The sequence below is a fragment of the Orycteropus afer genome, unplaced genomic scaffold (assembly GCF_000298275.1).
Source record: "Orycteropus afer afer isolate SDZICR_OR568_19922 unplaced genomic scaffold, OryAfe1.0 scaffold00020, whole genome shotgun sequence".
NCBI lineage: Eukaryota > Metazoa > Chordata > Mammalia > Tubulidentata > Orycteropodidae > Orycteropus > Orycteropus afer.
In genome coordinates, this window is record NW_006921607.1 from 10419348 (window position 1) to 10430009 (window position 10662).

The 10662-nt window shown below is 38.3% G+C and overlaps 1 protein-coding gene across 1 annotated transcript in view; it reads right to left on the reverse strand.

Moving 5' to 3' along the window:
* PIGU (phosphatidylinositol glycan anchor biosynthesis class U) overlaps positions 1 to 10662 on the reverse strand; it is a 163262-nt gene that overhangs the window by 107343 nt on the left and 45257 nt on the right. The window contains exon 2 of the mRNA XM_007934579.2: positions 10021 to 10085. Coding sequence (XP_007932770.1) covers positions 10021 to 10085 — 65 coding nt within the window. The remainder of the gene's footprint in view (positions 1 to 10020; positions 10086 to 10662) is intronic.

Here is a 10662-nt window from a genome sequence, read left to right on the forward strand (position 1 = left end):
AATGCAGAATCTGCAAAACACCACATAACGTGGATGAACTTGGAGAACATTATGCTGAGTGAAATAAGTCAATCACAGAAGGACAAACATTGTATTATTCCACTATTATAAAAAGTCAAGGAAAAATTTATACATAGAAGGAAACTTTCTTTGTTGGTTACCAGGGATGGGAGTAGAGGGAAGGGGAGAGAAAATTTCTAAATAGATTGGGGGGGGGGAATTTTATGTGTGTGTGTGTGTACACACACATATATGTATGTGTGTGTATATATGCATATATGTGTGTATATATGGATTTATATATATATATACACATATATACACACATATATATGTATATATATATATATATATACACACACACACATATGCATGCCAAAGATTATTAGTGATTACCAAGGAGTAGGAGAGGGGGGAAAGGGCAAGCTTCTCTTTAGGTGGCACTGAGTTTATGCCAATAGGTGCTGGGATATTTTGGAAAAGGACAGCAATAATAGTGGCACAACGTGAAAAATGTAATCAATGTCTCTGAGCTGTAAATGTGGATGCTCTATGTTGGCAAATGTCTTGTGTATGTTTTCACCACAATAAAAGTTTTTTTTAAAAAAAATGTTTACCTGTGTTTCAATGACTATGCAAAAGCATTTGACTGTGTGGATCATAACAAATTATGGATAATACTGCAAAGAATGGGAATTCCAGAGCACTTAACTGTGCTCAAGAGGAACTGTACATAGACCAAGAGGCTGTTGTTCAAACAGAACAAGGGGATACTACATGTTTAAAATCAGAAGGGTGTGTGTCAGGGTTTTATCTTTTCATCATACTTATTCAATCTGTATGCTGAGCAAACAGTCCAAGAAGCTGGACTGTATGAAGAAGAATGAGGCATCAGGATTGGAAGGCACCTTACTAACAACCAGTGACATACAGAGGACAGAACCTTGCTTGCTGAAAGTGAAGGTAACTTGAAGCATTTACTGAAGAAGATCAAAGACTACAATCTTCAGTATTGATCATACTTCAACATAGAGAAAACTAAAATCCTTACAACTGGACCAATAAGAAACATCATGATAAATGGAGAAAAGACTGAAGTTGTGAAAGATCTCATTTTACTTGGATCCACAATTAACACCAATGGAAGTAGCAGTCAAGAAATCAAAAACTGTATTGCACTGGGAAAAAAAAATCTACTGCAAAAGACCTCTTTGAAGTGTTGAAGAGCAAAGATGTCACTTTGAAGACTAAGGTGTACCTAACCCAAGCCATGGTATTTTCAACTGCCTCAAATGCATGTGAAAGCTGGAGAGGGAATAAGGAAGACCGAAGAAGAGTTGATCCCCATGGATTGTGATGTATGCAAAGAATACTGAAAATCCCATGGACTGTCGTAAGAACAAACAAATCTGTCCTGGAAAAAGTGCAGCCTGAATGCTCCTTAGAAGCGAGAATGGCCAAACTTCCTCTCACCTACTTGGTCTTGTTGTCAGAAAGCACCAGTCCCTGGAGAAGCTTATGGTGTTTGGTAAAGCAGAGGGTCAATGAAAAAAGGGAAGACCTTCAACAAGATGGACTGACACAGTGGCTGCAATGATTGTGAGGATGGCATTGGACCAGGTAATGTTTCATTCGGTTGCACATAAGGCTATTATGAATCAGAGCCGACTCATAGGCACCTAACAAAAAAAACATAATATTGCTAAGGGTCACTGGCAGGCTTTTTAGTGAGAACAAGTTAGCGTGGTGGAAAGAAGACAGGTTCTGGCATCAGACTCCAAAGTTTAAATCCTGGTTCTACCTGTGCAGCTTTGGGGAAGCTCTTTTCCCCTCTGAATCTAGGTTTCCTCAGCTATAAAATGAAAATAATGACCTATTTCACAGAGTTGTTGGGAGAATTAAGGTAATAAGTACAAGTAGACAGCCTAGTGCCAATCACACAGTAAACCTCAAGCTACCCGAAATATTAGCTACCGAAGATCAACTTTTTACCTCTTTTTGAAAATAGGGGCATCACTTTGCCTTTCAAATTTAAAAGCATTACACTTTCACATCCACTAATGGATTCTTTTTGCACTTATCCTTGTTAGCAAGAAGTAGTAATTTGATATGTACATTACCAACAGCCTGGTTTCAAAGTGTTCTGATGCTTCAGATAATTTAGAATGGCTCTAAATAGGTCTCAGCAATAACAGAACAAATAGTTCTCAAAAGGCTGATCAAGAAATGGACAAGTTTCCATAATGAACTTACCTGTATGCAGTGGTTAGTTTAATTGCATACTGACCTATTACAGAGAAGTATATATTGAATGCAATGTCTTTATGCTACATCTCCATTTGAGTGGCCGCTCTAGCATGGGTCCTGATGGATAAACTCAGTTTTACTATCAGTACTTGGCTAAACACAAAAAAAAACAGAACTTTCTGGTGAAGGCATTTATAAAATTTAATCTGTGGTTGCTAAATTCCTTTTCCTCTTTCCCATATAGAATTTTCTTCTGCACTTTCCTGTATTCTTACCTTTCCCTTAAACCAAACCAAACTCACTGCTATCAAGTCATATTCAACTCATAGCGACCCCTCCTTGGCTTTCAGAGGCAGTATCACTACTGCCCAACCTTCTTTCCAAGGAGTGGCTGGTGGGTCTGAACTGCCAGCCTTCTGGTTAGCAGTCAAATGCCTTGGGCACTACGCCACCAGAGCTCCCAACTTTTCTTTAGATAACAAAATCTGCCCAAGATTAGGAAAGAAACAAATAATGCAAAGCAACAGAAAATTTTTGTTCAAAAGTGTTCTTTTCATTTGGTTTGACATAAGTTTATTTCCTACATTAAAATATAAGTAGATCCATTTTCAGATTATTAGCTCTGTGACTCTGGAAAAACAAAAATCTCATTATAGTTTTCTGATTTGTTAAATGCCAAAGAAAACAATTAGTACGAAAAGAACTCAATCTTAAAATGTCTGAATTAATAATTCTGGGTACAACCTGACAAATGTAAAACTCTTACAGTGTTTTTGGAGAACAATGGCCTGCTCCTTTCTCTTTCTGGAAACAAGTTCACTGAATAAAATAAAATGTGTAGCTCCTGATTTATGAACACCCAGCTTATGATTTATGAATATAAGCAAACTACCTCATGTTCAGGAATGGAGAACAAGGGACCCTGGGTTTGAAGTTATTCCTACTGTGTTCAGGTGAAGCAACTGTTCTTGCCCTTTAATCAGAGTTTCTCAAGTGTAACAGTTATACCAGGGTTATCTTAATCAGGTATGAAGAGCCAACACGCTTCAGGGAGTGGAAATGACTACTTCATACTTTTATCCCCCTTTAAACACCCCTCTTAACAGACACTTGGTGAAGAATAAATATGTATACTGAAAATGTATTTCCAACAGAAATAATATTTTAAATGATGGTTAGGTGGCTAGATACAGCTCTTCCATTTATTGATTCACCATATTCTTTCCTCTCTCAAACCTTCCACTTCCCTCCTCATTTCTCACTTTCAGCTGACAGTCTCATCTCTTATTTCACTGAGAAAAAAGCAATTAAATGAAAAACACTTTATTTTCCCACCACTCAGTTGACCATCCTCCTCTATCTATACCCATATCCTCTGCCTTCTTCACATTAAGAACAAATGAACTTACTTTACTCCTACCTAAAGCCGATTTCCTCCACCTACGAAATGGATCCCATTCCTTCTCGTCTCCTCAAGAACATTATTCTTTCAAGTGTCCTCTCTACCCTGGGTGACACAAACAGGTAGACGCTCGACTACTGGCCGAAAAACTGGTGGTGTGAATGCACCCAGAAGCATCTCAGAAGACAGGCCTGGCTATCTGCTTCCTAAAGCTCACAGCCTTGAAAACCCCACAGAGCAGTTCTACTTAAGCACATGTGGGGCAGCCATGAGTGGGAACTGAATCCATGGTATCTAGCAATATCAACATCCTACATTATCAACTTCTCCATCCCTAGAATTACTCCCATCAGCACCCAAAAAATGCAGATCCCTCATATTGAAAGAATCTTCACTAGACATCCCCGTCCAGCCATCTTTGCCTCCCTTAGAGAAAAACCCTTCAAAAAGTTGTCTATACTGTCTTTCTACTTATCTCCTCAATATACTTCAATCAGTGTCTTATCTCCATACTCCACTGAAATTACTGTTTCCAAAGATCTCAATTTTGGCAAATCAATTTTCAACCTTCAGTCCTAATTTTCTCAACCCTGCAGCAGAAAGTGACATAGTTTTTTACTCCTTCAATAAAGCACTTTCTTCACTTGGCTTCCATGTTCTACAGTTTCCTGATTTTCCTCCTTCTTGGCTTTAGTTGCTGGCTCCTCTTTCTCAGGTCTCAGTGCCCTTTGTTATCCAAATCTACTCCCTAGGTGGATTGTTGTTGCTGTTGTTCTGTGCCATCGAGTCGGACCCAACTCATAGCAGCTTCTCCTCGGGTTTCTGAGGCAGTATCACTACGGAAGAAGATTGCCCAACCTTCCTTCCGAGGAGTGGCTGGTGGGTTTGAACCGCGAGCCTTCTGGTTAGCAGTCAAGTGCCTTAGGCACTATGCCACCAGAGCTCCCCTAGGTATATTAGTTATTAATTTTTCTGTTGTCTTCTTTTTTAGTTACCTATTTCTATGTAACAAATTACCCCCAAAATTTATCAGCTTAAAACAACAAAAATTTATTATCTCACTTAGTTTGCAAGAGTCAAAAATTGGGAAATGGTTTAGCTGGGCAGTTCTGACTCAGGGTCTCTCATGAAGCTGCAGTCAAGCTGTCAGCTGGACTTGTAGTCTCTGAAGGGGCTCAAGTATCTACTTCTAAAGCTCACTTATGTGGTTGTTAGCAGGAAGATTCAACTCAAGACACTGACCTCTCCATAAGGCTACTACTCAAAACACAGCATCCCCCAGAGCAAGTGATCCAAGAGAGACTCCAAGATAGACACCACAGTATCTTTTATAGCTTAATCTAGAAAGTAACATACCATCACTTCTGCCATATTCAATTGGTCTCACAGAACAACCTTAGGAAGGGACTACAAAAAAGTATAAATAGCAAGAAATGAATTATTTGGAGGCTATCCTAAAGACTGGCTATCACACTATGTGATCAAACCCATCCCATGGCTTTAAATAACATGTATAGTCTAATAGATCCCGATTTTATCCCTCAAGCCTGGACGTCTCCTCTTGAGTTTCACAAGCGTATAGCCAATTGCCTTAGCATCTCCATTTGGATGTCCAATACGCACTTCAAACCTAACAACGGCAAAATCTGAACTCTTGATTTCCCAGTTCCCTCTCCCAAACCCTGTTCCTCTACCAGTATATGCCTCATCTCCATAAATAACACCAACATTCACTCAGTTGTTTGAGCCAGAAAAAGCTGTTGTCCTCTCTTGCTTTCATATCTCACATCTAATCTATTAAAAAGTAACCTCTAAAATTATAACTAAATTTCCCTGCTACCATCATGGTACTTACACGTGCATGCAACAGCACAGTAATCATTCTCTATGCTTCACCTCTCACCTCTAGAGTCACAGGAGCCACAGCAATGTTTATAAAATAAAAAATGTAAATATGATCACTTTTCTCCCTGTTTAAAAGCCTCCAATGCTTTCACTAAAAATAAAATCTGTTCTCTTAATCATGTTTATACAAAATCCTAGAAAATCTGGCCTCTAACTTTCCCTCAACTCATCTCTATCATTTTTCTTTGTCCATCCTGCATTAGCCACACGTCTTTCCACAACTCACAGATGGCAAGCTCGTCCCAAACCAGGCCTGCTCAGTTCATTTAGGTCACTTATTCAAATTTCACCTCCTCAGAGTGTTCCCTGACCACACTATCTAAAATAGCCACACACATCACCATCGTCACTCTTCATCCTTTTACTCAGCTTTATTTTTCTGCATGTACTTCCATTACCGACATATTATTTTCAAACTTTAGCATTATGGAAGTATAATTGACATACAATAAACTGTACTAACTGTAAAATTTGGTAAGTTTTGAAATATATATACTACCATGAAACCATCACCACAATCAAACATAGTGAACATAGTTACCATTCCCAAAAGTTTATTAATTTTACTGTTCATCTCAAAGAACCAGCTTTCAGATTCAGTGTTTGCCTTTGTAATTTTTTGTTTTCTCTTTCATTTATTATTTTTATTATTTCCTTTCTTCTGTTTACTTTGGGTTTAATTTGCTTTTCTTTTTCTGGTTTCTTACAATAGAAGCTGAAGTCACTGATCTGAGACCTTCCTTCTTTTCTAATATAAGCACTTGGTACTATAAATTTCATTTTAATAAGCCCTGCTTTCAGAGCATCCCACATATTTTGATATGTTGTGTTTTCATTTTCATTTAGTTCCAAATACTTTCCAATTTCTCTTTGATTTCCTCTTTGATCTGTGGGTTATTTAGAAATGTGTTACTTGGTTTTCAAATATTTTGGGTATTTCCAGGTTTCTTTTCTGCTATTAATTTTTTTATTTAATTCCACTGTGGTCAGAAAACATGCTTCGTATGAGTTGCATTGTTTAAAAATATTTTTTTAAAATAACTTATTGTTGAGAATATACATATAATAACTTCTACATGTACAATTCAGTGACAGTAATTACATGCTTTGAGTTGTGCAACTGTTCTCAGCCTCCTTTTTGAGTTGTTCCTCCCCAATTAATCTCACTGCTCCAAGTTTCCTATCTATTCTTGAGTTGCTGCTGTCAATTTAATCTCATATAGATAGATCTCACAAGAGCGTAATATTCAAAGACATTCTTTCCTAGTTGACAGGCGCCTAGAGTTGGTTCCCACTCGCAGCGACCCAATGCACAACAGAACGCACCGCTGCCCGATCCTGCATCACCCTCACAGTCGCGGCTGTGCTTGAGCCCAACCTTGCAGCCACTGTGGCACCCCATCTGGCTGAGGGTCGTCCCCTTTCTCACTGACCCTCTACTTTACCAAGCATGACGTCCTTCTCTAAGGAATGCTACCTTCTGACAACAGGCCCAAGTACATGAGATAAAATCTGGCCATTCTTCAGTAGCTATTAGTCTTCAATAGTTAAGTTAAACTACTGTTCATGAATCCTTTTACATTTATTGAGCCTTGTTCTATGACCCAGAATGTGGTCTATCTTGGCAAATGTTCTGTGTGCACTTGAAAAGAATGCATATGCTGCTGCGGTTGGATGGACCCCTCACTAACTACCAATTAAGTCAAGTTGGCTGGCAGTATCATTCAAGTCTTTTATATTCTATTATCTATATACTACTCATTTTCCGTCTACTTATTCCATCAATCATTGAGAGAGGACTACTGAAATATGCAACTATAGCTATGGATTTGAACTTTTCTCTTCACAGTTCTATCATTTTTCACTCTGTGCATTTTCAAACTCTGTTATTAGGTACACGAACGTTTACAATTGTTATGTCCTCCTGATAAACTGACCCCTTTGTCATTATGAAATGACCTTCCTTATCCCCTGATGTTATTATTTGCTTTGAAATCTATTTCTTTTTTGCAACCTTATTGTCTGTCTATCTCATTGAAAAGTAAGCACCATGAGGACACGTACTCTGTTTTACTTGGTGTTTCCAGCATAGTAGCTAGTATTTGGTATATACTTAACAAATATTTACTAAAGGAATGAAGAACAAAAGGGATTGGAATGTGTATACCAGATACAGAGCTAGACATCAGGAATAAGTGATGAAAAGGTGCTAGTTCCTGTTCTCAAGGGGAGTATAGCATAATGGGTGAAAAAAGTACAGAGATAATTTAAAGAGCGTCACATGAGTCATGAGAAGAATAAACACAAGATGTTTTGGCAGATATAGGAAAAACATCTAACCCAGTCTAAGGTGATGAAGAATGCCTTCTCGGAGGAGATAAATTCTAAGGTAACATCTTAATAGTAGAGAAAACCACAGAAAGAAGGATGGTCCTCCATGAGGAAACAACAACATGAACAAAGACTGTAGGTCAAAGAGAATATGGTGCTATAGGACAATGAGAGTGTGTCAGTACTCTTTCAAGGGGTTCCTATTCTATCCAGAAAACACACCTACACACATCTATTCCCAAGAGTTGAAGTGTGTGCTTACTAAGGATTTCTTAAATTTCCTAGCCTGCAGTTGTTCTTATTGTGATTCAATTAAATTGTAATACAAAGATAATGAAATATAAATGCAAAAGACAACTGTTATTACTATAAGAACTAAGTTGAATGCTTTCAAAAAACTAAATAGACATGAAGTACTGAAAGAAAAATTTGTATTCAAAGTAAATACAGGGGAGACAACTATAAAAATTAGGAGAAAAAATTAGAAGACTTTTAATTTAGAATGATATGGCCAATAAAAATGAGAAAGAAAGAAAGGAAAGCAATGTGGTTGATGTGTGAGCAGAGTCCACAGGGCTTGGTAATATCCTTTAAAGGTCAGTATTTTATCCTGAGGTCAACAGCATACAAAAGCACTGAGCAAGACAACAAATTCAGATTTATTTTTTAGAAAGATGTCCCTGATTGAAGAATAAAGACTAGATGTTTAAGAAGGAAGGCAGAAAGAATTGTCAGGAAGCTGTTATAGTAATCAAACCAAGAGATAACAGCAGTTTGACAATTTTTTTATTATTATTCATAAGAACTAATTTTATGGGTTAAATGGGGGTGGGAGGTAAAAGTCTACAGAGCAAATTAGTTTTCCATTCCACAACATGTACATTTTTTTGTTCCATGAAATTAGTTGCAAGCCCCTCACTGTAACAGCACTCTTCCCGTTTCCTTGCTGGGTTCTCCATTTCCATTTGTCCTTCTTTGCGGCCCCTTCCTGCCTTCTCAACTTTGTTTCTGGGCAAATATAATCCTTTTGGTCTCATGTAGTTGATTGTTCTGAGGAGTACCTTCCTCACAGGTGTTACTGTTTGGCTGAAAGGTGATCCCCAGGAATGGGTTTAGTTTCAGGTCTGACAGGTATTTAAGGACCATAGTCTCAGGGGGTTCCACTGGTCTCTATCAAACCAGGAAGGCTGGTCTTTATAATGATTTTGAATTTTGTTCCACATTTTTCTCCCTGTCTGTCCAGGGCCTTCTATTGTGATCTGAATCAGAGTAGTTGTTCATTTAGCTGGGCACCATCCTGTTCTTCTGGTCTCAGGGTATTAGAGGCTGTGGTTCATGTGGTCCACTAGTCTTTTGGACTAATTATTTCGTTAAATGTTTGATTTTCTTCACTCTTCTTTGCTCCAGAGAACAATAGAGAACAATAGTTGCATCTTAGATGGGTTCTCACAAGCTTTTAAGACCCCAATCGATACTCACCAAAGTAGGATGTAGAACATTGTTTCTGTGGACTATCTAACGGCAATTGACCTAGATGTCCCCCAAGAATATGGTCCTGGGTTAAATAGACTTTTGTGGGCTTTCTAAGAAACTAACTTTACTGTCGCAGTTTTCACGGGAAAGCCTGTTCCAAAGAATCCAATCACATGCGAATTACCATATAACTTATTCATAGACTAGGAACTGTTTACCATCTATTTGTCATTTAAAATGATAACTTTTATAGAAGCCTCATCTGCTTCCCAAAACTACAATCCTAATCTGGATCATTTCTACCGTAGCTGTAAAACCTCCTTAAAAAAAAACGGTCTGCTTCTAAATATGATTTTCAAAAACGTTATTGTTATTGTTACGTGCCGTCGAGTTGGACCCAACTCACAGCAACCCCTCCTTGGGTTTCCGAGGCAGCATCACTACGGAAGTAGATTGCCCCATCTTCCTTCCGAGAAGTGACTGGTAGGTTTGAACTGCCAGCCTTCTGGTTAGCAATCAAGTGCCTTAGGCACTACGCTACCAGAGCTCCCTTTTCAAAAAGAGATCTTGTAAAATGTTTTTGTAAAACAAACAAGTTAGACTTTAGTACCTGTGACTATAAATTACTTTTAGTATCCAGAAAAGAAAACAAGAGCACTTACTTCATGGAATACTGCTCCAGAATATGGAGACACTCCCAAGTCCAACAGTGAGAGGCCTTCAACCACTGAAAAATAAGACATCCAAGTTTACTCAAACATTGGAGACATAGGCAGACAGCCATAAACCAAAGTACTACATACTACCAGGACCAACAAGGGCCTCAGAGTTTATCTGATTCCTTCTACATCATTCCCAAAAAGTAGCTTTAAGTCTTGACTTGAACATTTCTGGTAATGAGAACTCTTTTCCATACAGAACACCTCTTTCCACTGTTGGGCAGTGCTCATTGTGACGGTATTTAATGCTAAACTATAGGTTTGTTTCTACCTCTCCATAACTTTAACCCACTCTAAAAAGTGACTTACTTATGTACAATACATGCTGCCAGTTTCAAATCACAATTAAGTTAACACATTAGAAGCTGCTGGGAAATGAAGATTACATGGGGAAATAGACCTTGATTCTCACATGCTGCTTTTTTGAGTGTCATTCATAATAACCTTTTTGTTGTTGTGTTGTTGTTGTGTGCCATCCAGTCGGACCCGACTCATAACAACCCCTCCTTGGGTTTCCGAGGCAGTATCACTACGGAAGTAGATTGCCCCATCTTCCTTCCGAGGAGTGGCTGGTGGGTTTGAACC